We start from the raw sequence: 14,695 nt of genomic DNA on the forward strand, positions 1-14,695 counted from the left end.
GACCTATTTGAAATTCTGGACAAAAATAGGGACCTATTGAAACATTAAACCTAACAAAATATTTCCAGTTTTTAAAGTATATTCAATCATTAATTCATCGTGTTATTAAAGTATATTCAATCCTACAAACATCACATGCTACATGTATAGTTTTAGGCATGAAAGATGTATGCTAAGATAGTAAGTTATTTTTGAATATGACTAGAACTCTCCACAAGAGTAAGACATTTATCCTTGAGCTAGTTTTTTTTAGGTTTAATACCTCTTTTGGTCCCTCGAAAGGGGGCCAATGTTCAAATCGGTCCTACCTTTTTTTAGAAGTTCAATGTGGTCCCAACTTTTGTAAAAAGTGTGCAATGAAGTCCTTTTTGGAAACGACGTTGAGTTTTTAACGGAGCAGCTAACAGGGTGGACTGAAATTAGCTATGTGGCTGTGTGTGGGTAATACGTGGTTGTGAGAGGGTGATACGTGGCTGTGAGAGGGTAAATGTGATAATATTACTGAGGTTAAGAAATCAGAAGTTAGGGTTTGAGGAGTTACAGAGAAATTGGTAATTTGGGATTTACCATCGTGGAGGAAGTGTGTTGAAATCTGAAGTGCGAATTGGATACTGCAAATCTGAAACTGAAATTGGAAACCACAAATCAGGTTAGGGTTTATGTTTGATAAAGAAGTTACACTACAATAACTTCTAAACTTATGCATCCCCATCAAAACATGAATCAAAACAACTTAAATAATAAATTCCAAATAGAACGTTAATTTTCCCCAATTGAAAAGCAAAAGCATGCATCCAATCGGGAACCCACAGTTACTGACTTATTCATACAAGTCAATATCAAATGCACTAGCTTCTGGTTCAGTTTCATAAAGTATATTTCATCCAAAAAATATAAAACAAAAAAGGAGTAAATATGTTCATAATTTATTTACGTGTTTTGTTCTGAATTTTACTTAGCATATCTTAATTAATTACATCAATAATCCAAGAATAAAATACAGTAGTTGGTCATAGAAAAATCACCAATTATTTAATTGGTGGTGTCGCTATTATCAGCCGGAGATGCAGATGCAGACGTAGATGCACTTTTGGGGGTAGAAAACGGCAAAGACAACGGCGGTAGAAACACCAGACTTTTCGTCTGTGTATTATTCGCTGGCGTTTTGTTCAAGAAGCTCGATGCACAACCATTGACTTTCGAAGTTGAACAAGACAAGGTAGAAGATGAATTATTAGACGCTGCAAACACCTCACCACAGTAACAAGTAGGGATTATCCCACCTCCTCTCACACCACAACCATGGGACCACCGAGAAGATCATTTGCCCCAACTTCTCGAACACGACGAACACCCTTCAGAAGAAGTCATTCGTATCTCAAACACCAATTTCTCTGCAACTCCTCAAACCCTAACTTCTGATTTCTTAACCTTAGTAATACTATCACATTTACCCTCTCACAGCCACGTATCACCCTCTCACAGCCACGTATTACCCACACACAGCCACGTAGCTAACTTCAGTCCACCCTGTCAGCTGCTCGGTTAAAAACTCAACGCCGTTTCCAAAAAGGACTTGATTGCACACTTTTTACAAAAGTTGGGACCACATTGAACTTCTAAAAAAAGGTAGGACCGATTTGAACATTGGCCCCCTTTCGAGGGACCAAAAGAGGTATTAAACATTTTTTTTATTGAGTTATCTCCAATTTATCTCTCACATGTTATCAAAATACTCACTTTAATATGTGTTGTCAAAGTTCAATTGTATTACTTTTTATGATCACTCTTGGTGCTCAATCCTGTTCAAATGCACCTAAAATGCTAAAATAATTTAATGATATGTTTAAATATGAACTATTTTATACTTTTGTGTAGGTAAAAAAAACATTAACATTATATAAAAGCAACTCAAAATGAACTAGATTTGTCATATAACCAACATTATCAAGGAGTAATCATTTAATATATTTATGAATGTTATCAACCCAACCGCAACTAACATCAACTCAACCACTCATTTAACAATTTAGAAAGTTCAATTTTGACGGGAAGCCTAACAACTTAGCGAGTTAGGTTATAAAAGTCAATCTGACTCAAATAGCTCGGATCACCATGTTTTTAAGTGACAGGTTAGCCGAACCCAATCTATTTTTGCATACCAAACTCAAACCGAAAAACCGACTCAAACTTTCCAAATCACCATGTTTTTCTACCCTTAACTTCTATCTTTATTTTTTAATTTGAATATCCTAAAAAATAATAATGTTTATTAGTATTATTATTAATATTCAAATGAAATTTGAACCAATTGTTTTTAACCAAACTTGTCTTTTATATTAATTTTATAAATAAATAACATTTTGTTTTTTTTTACTAATAGGTTGGATGGATAAAGTTTTCCAATACATTTTCGATACATGTTCTATTGGCTGGAATTAATCTAAACGGACCTTACTTACTAACCCATTTTACCATCTTTAAATAAGTGGAGGGATAAATCATATCTTCATATATTTTTTTATTCAAATGTCAAACTGTAGTCACACCCCAAAAAGACAATAGAAATAATATCTAAGAAAAAGTGTTGGCCAGCTAAGACACAGCTAATAAAAGCACGAATGAGAGAGCCAAGAAGACATTTCCATTTTTCGTAGCATGAACTATATAAAAACCATATAAACTTAAGGCCAGTTCACATACAACATTGTTGAGATGCAGAATGGGACCGTTACCCACACCCTCAACCCAAAGTAACCCACTCTGCATGGTTGCAATAAATAAAGCAAAAAGAAAAAACCTTTTACACAAGAACCAAAGCAAGACCCAAAACCGCAAGCCCAAGCCTGAATAAGGAAAACCCACGAAGCCCGTCGGAGTTAGAAAACCAGACCCTGACATCATCGACCACAGGCCCACAGAGAGAACTCATGTCATCACTTCTGGTGTTGTAGTATATGCTGTAAAAGGCGATTCTTGTCCTCTCGGCCTTGGCAGTGAAATTCAGGTTAGCAGTTTGGAAGGTAGAGTTGGAATTGGGAGTGTAGTGAACGTTCTGAGCCTGGTCACCGGCAAAGGCCATCACAGCAAGAGGCTCCTTGCATTTGTCATCAGCATGTCCCAATGAGAAGGTCAACCTGTAAGGTTTGTCAGGTTTGGTCTCAACCATTTGGGAAATGATGCCTTCCTTTCCGGAGAGCAACTCGACGGCTCTTCTGCCTTGTGGAACAGAGTAATGATCGGAATCTATGAAGCGGACGGCACGGTTCGATTCCACTATCCAACCGGGTAGCGAGGAGGTTTCTTCATCCAAATTTGTGGGAAGCAACACACCCAGTGAAGTATTGGTAAACATCCATGGCCCCTCTTCAAAGTCGCCATTGATCACTGCGTTTTCTGCAGATCTCAACACAACAGCGCCGACATTATTATCACGTGAAAGAAAAAATTGGTGATTGATTTAATATTTGCGTATGTATATATACCTTTGGGGGATTTGGGGGTGAAAAGCTTTTTGATGGCAATGCTGTCAATGATGGGGCCACAAGTGGGGTCATCCTCCATTCCGGGATTCTTAAACACTAACCTAAAAGTGTCTTCCTCCGCGTTGAAAGAAACGGCGTAAGGGTTCCAACCCTGGACGTTGTAAAGTGTCTGGAGGTCTATGGTTTGCGATGCAGACGCAACCGACACGTTGATGGACTCCAACTGGGCGCACGTGCGAGCCGCACAAAAGGTGACTGAGTAAATGGAACCTTTCTCCACCGTTACTTCCTGGCTGATCTCAGCGTCATTGCCTAGCCTCACCGCGTGTCTACCCTGCGGTACGATGAGGATCATCCCACCCTGTTTTTGCCCTGACTCCACTAGCTCAACGGTGCCGTTTGACTTCCAGTTAGGTACTTCGCTGGGTCCCTCCACTATCGCCTCGTTCGGGAACCCATTTGATGGTGTAGCCTCGAAATCTCCATTCGCCACTAGCCCTGCATGCATAATACATTTCACTTTATTTTTCTTTTTCCTCTCACCACTCTTTTCCATTTTATAAACATATTATCTTTTGGATCCACAATTTATATTAGAACACGTCTAAATTGCATATTATCATCTTAATTGCATTTTTCAACCGTTTAAATTTGTATTTCCATTTTCGGTGCTGAAAATTTAAGTTTCTTTAAATCTAAAATGTTACATCAAGCTAGTGTTTCTGTTTTTTTTCTTATACAATAATAATCAAATATTGGAGTTATAATGTTGGCCTTATATCTATTATCACTCGCGAGTGAGTTATAAAGTTGGTTTTTCGTTTAAAATTATTAACAAAAAATCAACTGGTATGTTTGTGTAAAGTTTAATTTGAAGAAAAAAAATATGCATTTTGTGGATAACAAATATTGATTTCATTTTAAAAAACGGACATAAAAAATAATGAAAATAACAGAAAGTACTAACTTATGCTATATTTTAAAAATAAGATATAAAATAAAAATAATCTCACGTTTTAATAACGTTTTTTTAATTTATTTTAAGCTAAAAATAAAAAAGAATTACTTTCTTACATTAACAACAAAACTCATCTAAACCAATCCTATCACCCACTGGTCAGTTCTTAAGTCCTATCTAACATATTTCCAAAATGGAAATTACCATATGGTAACAATCAACTGCGTTGAAAAGTTAAAAAGGACGGGCACACGATGTTATGGTATACATATCTTTTATAACTATTGGTAAATTGATTCGATGTTTTTTACTGCTTCCAACATGTACTGATGCTTTCTGAATATAGCTTTGAAAAGAATTTCCCCTTAGATTTACTCTTCTTCAGTTAAAAAAAAAAAAATTGTCTCAGAAGTTATTAAAATTTACTATTGTTGGGTATTAAAAGAAACAACCCTTTTAATGATTTGTGCAATCTTTTCGCTTAAGCTAAGGTTCAAGTTGAGTTAATGCCAATATCATTCTTAATACTTACAAAAATAACATAAAAAAAAGTAACGTTAAAAGGTTAATTCATGGGACCCAAAACAGATTATACCTCAGCAAGATTACATTTCAAATTCAAATAATTCGAGGTTCCTCCAAAATCAATCCTAGCATCATTCGTTTTCCTTAACAACTTTATAAAAAGATTGAAAACCTATCCCGCCCCCCTCTTATCACTCTCTGAGACATGGCACAGTAGACGAAAAGTAGCGTTATCATTAAGTACGTTTAAGTGGTAAAGTGAAAAAATATTTAAATAAAGAACATCCAAACAATAGCATAAGCCATGGCCCATTCGTGTTTGAAGCAAGCAAAGCATCAAGCATAACATAAGCATAATTTATTTTAAGGTGATAAAAAGCAATTGCGATTAGTATGGTATGGGGCCACATGTTGCTCTCGAGGCATTTTCAACAGGTAAGAGCCGGATTGTCAAAGTGTATTCAAAAGCACATGCTCCCACCCCATCCCACAGGTAATTCCAAGTTCCAACCAAACGCAATGCAATGAAATGCAAATTAAGATTTATGTTGAGCTAGAATGTAACAAGTATCTGCGTCGTTTCGCAGTGATTGCAACTTACCCATACCATACTTTCTAATTTATATCTGGTCCCGTCCCTGCATTTATGTTTTTCACAACAATAGCACCAACTCAAATATAAAAACACAATAGGCTCTCACTATAATAAGGATTGCCTCATCAAAGAATGGACCTCAAGAATGTGAAAGCCCACATCGGAACAACAAAAGAAGGGGAAAACTTTCAAAAATGCCAACTTGCGAAGTAGCTTAGAAGCACACAATGACTCAAATAGTAACAAAAAAATGGATGAGAATAAGCTACCACTCAAAAGGGTCTCAAAATGAGTAAGTATGACAACTAGCCATGGGGACGAGGAGGTTGAAGGCAGCAAAAACGACAGAAAACGATGTTGACATGGAACAAATTGATGTATGGTCCCATCGAAAAGTTATATCATATAATCGTTATAATCATTTCTTTATGACCGCCATCAAATTCTATAAGGAACACGTTCAATCTTTGTGATTTACAAAAATATCAGACACTTAACAAGTAATTGAATCCAGTTGAAAGCTTAAGCAGCAGCAGGGGCGTGTGGGTCCTAACGCATGCTGCCACTCACTATAGGCTCCGCAATCCTTTCACTCTGACCAAAGGGGTACGAAAAAAAGCAGTTCTATTTCTTACTGTGTCTTTTATTATTTAACTTAGCATGGGAATGGTGGAAGATAGCGACCTACACGACAATAATAGAAGTAAAAGTAATTTTGTTGGTAGCGTCCTTTACGGAAAGGTCCTTGCACTTTGGTCAAGATTGGAGGAAAAAAGCGTGTATTGGGAGGCGGAAACAATGTGTCAATTCGGTCATTTCGCATCCCTAGGCCAACAACAACCATTAGTAAAACCTCTCACTCTTCGGACCCAACTTCTTCTTTAGTCCATCTCTACTACGCTGGTCATCATTTTCCTTCTCCAACTATAACAAAACACTACCTAGTTTCATCTTATATTTTTTAGGCACCTTTTTCTATTTGCAATGCTAGTTTTCGGTCTTACATGCTACTATGCGTCCATAATTGAACGATGTGATGTTTTGCGGTGGATTTAGATATCTATATGTCACAATACCAGCTTGTACCCCCTGCCCCAAAAAGGATCGTAAGCAATCAAGACTTTTTATTTGGTACTATAGAGTCGGTTATTGTAATTTAATAAGCTTAAATGTTACCTAATCTTCACTTCATTACTATATCCATCAGATTCCTATCACCAATCATACAATGCTCAACTAAAAGAAACACCAAGATAAAGGATTAAAGCGGTTTTAATAAAAGTTTTAAGTTTGTATTTGAAAAATACTTTCTTTTCTGGTATCTGTAGTTTAAAGATTATGTATTAGAAGCATATAACACCTTAGCTTTCAGAACACCCAATGCAATATTTTGCCGTCAAAGTTTTTCTTTTGTTACATTCCATCATTGGGTATAACTTTAACTAACATTCCTGCCATCACGGACTGTAGAGAAAGATTAGTAGGGATATGACTAAAAAGTAGAAGCTCCCTTTAGAAAATGAAAAATGAAATTAAAATAAGATTGGTCATGAAAGTGATGATAGCTAGCAAGAAAAAACAACTTGTCACAACAAAGAGGAAGGTGGGCCTTCGGTGTTGAAAATCATGACCGTAGTAATGTGAACATTAAGTTCACTTCACTTAGATGTGAAACACCTTAAACACAGTACAGCTATGCTAAGTTATTGAAGTTGCGAACATGTTAAACACAAGGGAATCTGTTCCTAAGTTTGAATCAACAGATTCACTCTCCTCTTTCAATAACTGGCACATTCTTAATGTTGAACTCAAGAACATAAAAACGGTAACAGAATTACCGACGAAAACAACACCCAGAAATTGCCCCACCCCGACCCAGAAAGCATTATACAGCAATTACAGACATTTCATCTTTGTAGCACGCATTGGGAAGGTAACTACAAACCCACCAAAACCATAGAGAAGTTTACACTAAATGAAGAATATCTATACCAAACAACAATTGCAAAAGCAGCTAGCGAAATATCAGATCTCGGGTCATGAAGAAGAGGAAAAGTTGAAAAGTAGCAGAAGTGAAAGTGAGGTAGGAGGAAGAGGGACATTACCATCTTCTGCGAAGGTTGTGAGAGGCAAGTGGGAAAGGGTTAGAAGTGCGAAGATGGAGACCCATTTCATTCTTGTGGAGCTCCGAGCCATGTATCTGCACGCCCAGAAAAATTCTTTCTTTTCTCTCTCCGATACGTGTAGAGGGTACTACCACTCTGTTTTTTTGAGAAGTGCAAGGCAGAGTGTGTCTTTATATCCAAGATTCTCAACAGTACCAAGGTCCACTTTTTTCCTTTTTGCTTAGGTTAAAACTAGTACTTTATTAAAATAAAGTTTCTTTTAATAATTATTGGTACTGTATTTCACATAAATTTCTTCTCATCTGCAGTGTGAACACGATTTTGGTTTTTTTTCTTGCTCTCTGAATATAGGTAATGGTGTTGTTATAGAATGTTATTTATTAAGTTGCGTTGGTAAAATAGTATATATTTTATTTTATGTAGGGTACAGGGTGTATTTTTTACGGGTTCTGAGACCCCGGTCTCCGGTGGGACCCTTAATTTCCACCGCCGTATGACGCCACACGACGATATTTATATGTAAGTATATATTTGGTACATACAGTGTTCATACTATCGTATATCCCGTGAGTTTATTATAATTATAATAATTACAAATATTCTAAACAATTCGATTTTGGGTGAAAAAGTTTGTCTTGAGAAAGAGTAAAAATTAACAAATAAATATATACATATATTGTTTGCATAAATAGAATATAAAAGAAATGAAAAAAAAAAATCTCACTTCGTGTTTATCCAGATGGAAAAAGAGACAAAAGAGAATTTTATAAATACATGTGAAAAAAAGCAAATATGTTTTTTTCCTATAGGTATAGGTATTCTGCTGTATCTCGTGATTGCGGCTTTTGATATGATATGTCACGATGATTGGTGATTTATTATGAAGCTACTTCATCATTTTGAGACTTTTCAGAGATTAAAATTTCGAGAAGATAATCCAAATATTTTTTATCCATACAAGTCAATTATTCATATAATTGTTTATATATATATATATATATTAGAACTTCAACCATTTGCATCGAGGTAATAAAATAAAATATGATTTTGTTTCGTGGTCATTGGTTGAATAAAAGGAAATGAGAAGCATTTTGTAAATTTTTCAAATTGATAGCTTTTTAAAATAATAGTGATTTCAACTGCTCTAAAATATAACAATTTCTTAAATATTACACTAAATATATGTTAATATTGATATTGTACCATATGGACCGGACAAGAAAGATTACACAAAATCAGCTTAACTAGATGGTGATAGAATAACCGTCCGGTAGGTTATTTGAGTCATTAAGACCGTGATCAAGGTAAGCAGTGATTAGAATTATTTGACTAAAACTGGATCGTGATTAACTTTTCACTGATCTCAAACTCATAGCAAAAACTATAAATAGATGTGAAAGGTAAGTGATAAGTACGTTAGATTTACTGTACATTTATTATTATTCTATTGAATTGTCGAACGGTTCACACACTGACTTACTGACTTTGACATCAATTTAGAACGAGACCGAATGACTAGAAGACAAAATTATGAAGGAGTTTGGTAATTCACCTCTATAACCGAAACATATATAATTTTTTTCTACTTAAGTTTACAGCAAATGTTGTCCATATTGTTATTCTAAATTATAATATGAGGATTTTTCAATATATGATTAGTTTTTTTTCTTCGGTAGTTTTATTTAATCTTGGAATATTTCAAATTGATTACAAAAAGTCTCACTGTCTGCATGTCATGCTTGACTTTTTGTCTTAAAAGCACTGACCAAGGAACCGTGGGCATAATGTTTGTTTCTGAAATTGTCTTTAAGAGTATGAAAAAAATGTAATTTCTACTATGATTAATATTCAGGAACTATATTTTATAATTTCTTATTACTCTTTCGCTACACAGAAAGTTTTATATAACTTAGAAGTACATAATGAAAATAATTTGTAAATACTTTTCTTCAATTTTCCAATAATTAAAAATATCAAAATTACAATTTTCCAATTATAAAAAGTTAATTCAAAGCTTGTGATAATAGGTTGTGGGCTTCAAAAGTTTGATGTTGTAGGCAGTATGGGCTATATATACGGTCCTATTTATTAGGTTCATCACGAGAATCGTCTGGGAACACTTGATCTTACTGTCCAACTGTAAGCCCAAAAACCAAGGTGATATAACCATTATCATCTTAAAAAATGTACTTTTTTAACATTTTTATTCTTACTTATTTTTTAATGGTAAAGTTTTATCACTAAAAATAAATAATTGTTATATCTCTAATTTTAAATTTTAATTATATTTTTTGTTTCATATTTTTTTTCTACTAAAATATTTTATTAGTGTATATTTTTCTTTTCCATTTGTCGTTTTCTCTGAAAAAAAAAAGTGGTTTAATAAATTTTAGTTTGATGAAATTGGAACAATAATCAAGCATGCAAATAACAACTTAGCTTAAAATTTCAAACTATCAATTTTATTTTCTTTATTTTTTACTATTTTATTTTATTTTTTAATATTTATCAAAGGAAATATCTGTTTTTTCTTAAGTAAAATTTTAGCATATAAAATTAGAAAAAAATAAAATAAAGGGTAGCATTTAGAATTGAAAAATAATTATTTAGAACATAACCAACATGAATAATAAATGAAATAAAATAAAAGTTTAAAAATAGATTTTTGTGTGTAAAATATTGAGTTTATTTGAAAAGGTTTATATCTATTTTGGTCATTATATTTATCATATTTATTTAAAGTGGTTATCCACTTTTTTCGTTGTTTAAAGTGATACAATTTTTTTGTAATTTTTAGGTTTAATCCTTTCGAACATCCCTATTTCTGTAGTATCGTCTCAAGTCGGTCCTCGTATTGTAAATGTTCTCGATTAGGTCCCTTATTATGAAAAATTGAATCAATTTAGGCCTTACCGTTAGTTCCATACTAACACCGTTAAAGGGGGTGACATGTGTCAGTTCGTGGTTTTTTTGAATTTTTTAATTATATTTTTATTATTTTTATTTTTATTTTTATTTTTATTTTTTATTTTTTTAAAAGTAAATTTTAAAAATGCCACGTGTCAAACTGATAGTGTGTCACCTGGCAATGACACTGTGATATGACACTGACAGTGCCACATGTCATCGTCAAGCCACGTGTCATTGCATTAGTCTCAATTTGGTCCCTGTATTTTTATTATGTTGCAATTTGATCCCTGTATTTTTATTTTGTCTCAATTTAGTCTTAATTTTAAAAATTAAACAATTTTTCCCTCCTCAAATTCAAACAAAGTTTAAATTGTATATAAATCTTAACAAATTTTGTTTAAATATATACAAAAGATATATATTTAAATATATACAAATTAAAAAAAAGAGTTTAATTTAAATATATACAATTTAAAAAAAAGAGTTAAAATTAAGGAGGGAAAATTTAAATATATACAATTTAAAAAAAGAGTTTAAAAATACAGGTGTTATGTTATGTTATGCTATAAGGGTTTAAAAAAAAGAGTGACATAACATGCTGGTGTTATGTTATGTTATTTAAATATATACAATTTAAATTTTGTTTGAATTTGAGGAGGGAAAAAATTGTTTAATTTTTAAAATTAAGACTAAATTGAGACAAAATAAAAATACAGGGATCAAATTGCATCATAATAAAAATACAGGGACAAAATTGAGACTAATGCAATGACATGTGGCCTGACAATGACATGTGGCACTGTCAGTGCCATGTCACACTGCCATTGTCACGTGGCACACTATCAGTTTGACACGTGGCATTTTTAAATTTTACTTTTAAAAAAATAAAAAATAAAAATAAAAATAAAAATAATAAAAATATAATTAAAAAATTCAAAAAAACGACGAACTGACACGTGTCACCCCTTTAACGATGTTAGTATGGAACTAACGGTAAGGCCTAAATTGATTCAATTTTTCATAATAAGGAACCTAATCGAGAACATTTACAATACGAGTACCTACTTGACGATCCTACAGAAATAAGGATGTTTGAAAAGATTAAACCTAATTTTTATTAAATTTGATCATTTATTTTGAAGATGTTTAAATCGTTAATGAGATGTTCACGTGAACATAAATCAACGAGCTATTTCGTTTTTTTAGTGTGGTTATCCTATCATCTCATCTTCTTCCCAACTTCTTTGATTTTATGATAGAGGGTTTTCGTGTCTTTGATTCGTGATGGCTCTTGGAGTGGTGTGAATATGAGATGTTCGCAAAATGCTTGCAATTTAAGAGTTTATTTGTTTCGCGATATTATGGTTCTATTTTGTTATAGGTTATTTTTTGTAACAGAAGGTGATTAACAATGATAAATGAACTTGGTATCTCGCTATTACTCCGAGATATCTTGCGGTTATACAATGAGTTCTCCTAATTCTTTGGGGCAAGTTCTTAATGATAAAAGTTATGAGATAAATTTACAAAATTAATTCTTTGAAAGGTTTATATTATTATATTGTTGATACATCAATTTATTCAAGTATCATATAAGTTATATTACCTATAAATGTTGATATAAGTAATGATCAAAATAACAATAAATAGGTTAGTACATCAACTATAACACAGCTAGAGAAAACTCTGCATATCAATCTTTCTGGATAATTTTTTTCAAAAGCTCCATTTTGAATAAAACCTTCTCAAAAACTTTCACCAAAATAAAACAAACAATCCATGTGCAAGAAGTGCAAATGTGACCTTAATTTATAATCTATATTTGTATCTATATTTAAAATCTTTTTCTTCCGTTACTGATTATATTGTTTTATTGGGTTTTTCTACTACTGTAACGGATTATCCTGTTATGTTTTCTTTTTATAAATTTATTCATAAAATTTTGATTCTAAATTTCACATGATAGATTTATGAAATTAATTAAAAAATTATTATTACTAAATTAATAAGCCTCTGGAAAATGTAAAAAATGCAGAAGTGATGAAATGTGAATTCAGAAATGCGACAGTGATGACCCAACAATTAAAAAAATGCAGAAGTGACGATAGAAAATTTCAGAGTACAGATGAACTTCATTTATATATATACAACTGCTATTCGCTCCAATTATTTTTTTCATATATATAAAATGATAGGTAAATAAAAAACATTTTTTTTATATTTAATATATTTGATTTTTTTAAAAGTTTGGTTTAACTCTATTTTGAAAAATATCTGAATTTTACAAAATCTTAATGTATTATAATATAATAATTAATTATGTTATATTTGTTTGGACTTTTACAAATAAATTTAAAGTGCGAATCATTTCTTTATCTTATTTTTTCTGTTCTATGTTAAATTTTAAAGATTATAAAAAATGTCATAGTAATTATTATAGTAAGATTCGAAAAATTAGTAAGATGTATGGTGTGGTAAAGATATTATGAATATGCTATGAAAAATAAAATACGAATTTGTAGAATTAAAATGAAATAGATAAAATAAGATGAATTAAATAAATATAAAAAGAATATGATATTAATGAAATTGAGTTGGTGTAGTAATATAAACGTGTTGACGAGGGTGTGGAGATAGTGACTAACAATTAAGTTATGTTAGAGAATTTATACTGGTGGGAGAAGATGTAAAATGTTTCGATTTGCTTTTAATTGTATACGTTTTGGTGTATGGTGAAAAAGAAAACCAAGCCATGCTTTCCTTTCTTTTTCAAAAAGTTTCTAATGCATTATATGTGTAATTCTTCTTAAATTTTATTTCACTCCTTCTCAGGTTACAGTGCTTTTTTGTTGCTACCATGACAATGTTTTTAACTTCTTTCCTTTGATTAAAACTGAACTGAAAAAAACTAAGGTAAACTTTGCTGAAATCAGTTATTATATCAATTCTAAAGTCTAGTATTGTATTTTGAATAGACAGAGAATGATGAATAAAAGCATTGTTGATAAATTAATTGAAATTGATGTAATTAACATTGTACGATGAACTTTACGAGAATGAGTTATTAGCTTTATTATATGTGTTGTAAATGTTAATTCATCGTTACATTTTTTTTTGGCTTGTCTGTGTCTATGCAATAATTATATAATATGGTTTGTTTCTATTGTGTTATATTGATTGAGATTGTGAGTGTTGGGTTCATGAAAAAAATGAAAATGAATATGAAAATTGGTGGAAGATGGAAGATGGAGGAAGAGGAAAGAGGAAAGAGGAAAGAGGAATGAGGAATGAGGAAGAAGGAAGAAGATGAATCAGTTTCTGATATTTATCGACGATTTTTTTGTCAAAAATTACCATCGAAACAACAATTTCGTCGATAAAATTTACTTATGAAAATTTTGTTAAAAGACTTGTTTCTGTCAATAATTTATTAATCATTTTTATTTAACAACGAATTTTGATGAAATAATATCAATTTTTCTAGTGTTATTAATTCCAATTTGATGCACTCATAATCAATGTTCAAGAATTTTTGTTGGGTATTTTTTTAGATGTGGTTACTCTATCATTTTTGTTTTATCTTTTGTAAAAAGTTGAATCTTTTAAAATTTTTTATAATAAGAGGAGAAATGAAACTCATGTCTAATATATTTTTATGAGTTAAAGATGTTTTTTTCGGTGTTTTTAGAATTGGAAAACTTTTATTTTGTTCAGTCTTCTGATTTTAAACAATGGATTTAATTCATTTTACTTATATATATCTATATATACCACACACGTTAAATTTTATATGATGTTACAACCAATGTTTCACTAAAATTATACATCACACATGACACATGTTATTACATGAAAAAAAAATTAATTTTATGAGTTAATTTAATTTTTTTCAAAAAAAAAGGAGCATGAATATGATGTGTTTTTTTGCAAGAAACCAAAGCAAGCAATAGGAAAGGAGCTTCTCATTTCTGAGCATGGGAAACAAGAGAGTTTGCACATTAACAACGAACAAGAATCTAAAGTAAAAATAATACCAAACTGCTTTATTCTTTCATTTATTATACGAAATCATCAAATTCTATTACCCTCTAAAGAA

The 14,695-nt window shown here is 31.8% G+C and overlaps 1 protein-coding gene across 1 annotated transcript; it reads right to left on the reverse strand.

The window, feature by feature from the left end:
- Window positions 1–2,622: 2,622 nt before the first annotated feature.
- LOC124835002 (choice-of-anchor C domain protein, putative (Protein of unknown function, DUF642)) lies at window positions 2,623–7,840 on the reverse strand. Its single transcript, XM_047309846.2, has 3 exons — window positions 7,669–7,840; window positions 3,486–3,983; window positions 2,623–3,396 (listed from the first exon to the last, which is right to left on the reverse strand). The coding sequence occupies exons 1-3, from the start codon at window positions 7,757–7,759 to the stop codon at window positions 2,804–2,806; spliced, it is 1,182 nt and encodes a 393-aa protein (XP_047165802.1). The 5' UTR covers window positions 7,760–7,840; the 3' UTR covers window positions 2,623–2,803.
- Between the last annotated feature and the right edge of the window lie 6,855 nt (window positions 7,841–14,695).

The sequence above is a fragment of the Vigna umbellata genome, chromosome 5 (assembly GCF_029865625.1).
Source record: "Vigna umbellata cultivar VRB3 chromosome 5, Vumbellata_1.0, whole genome shotgun sequence".
Taxonomy (NCBI): Eukaryota; Viridiplantae; Streptophyta; class Magnoliopsida; order Fabales; family Fabaceae; genus Vigna; species Vigna umbellata.

Bases quoted from the DNA above. Each gene is read 5' to 3' on its own strand.
- LOC124835002 (XM_047309846.2), bottom strand. From the start codon at position 7,759: ATGGCTCGGAGCTCCACAAGAATGAAATGGGTCTCCATCTTCGCACTT. The intron at 3,984-7,668 runs GTAATGTCCCTC...TTATGCATGCAG, and splicing joins CACAACCTTCGCAGAAGATG to GGCTAGTGGCGAATGGAGAT. The intron at 3,397-3,485 runs GTATATATACAT...TGAGATCTGCAG, and splicing joins CACCCCCAAATCCCCCAAAG to AAAACGCAGTGATCAATGGC.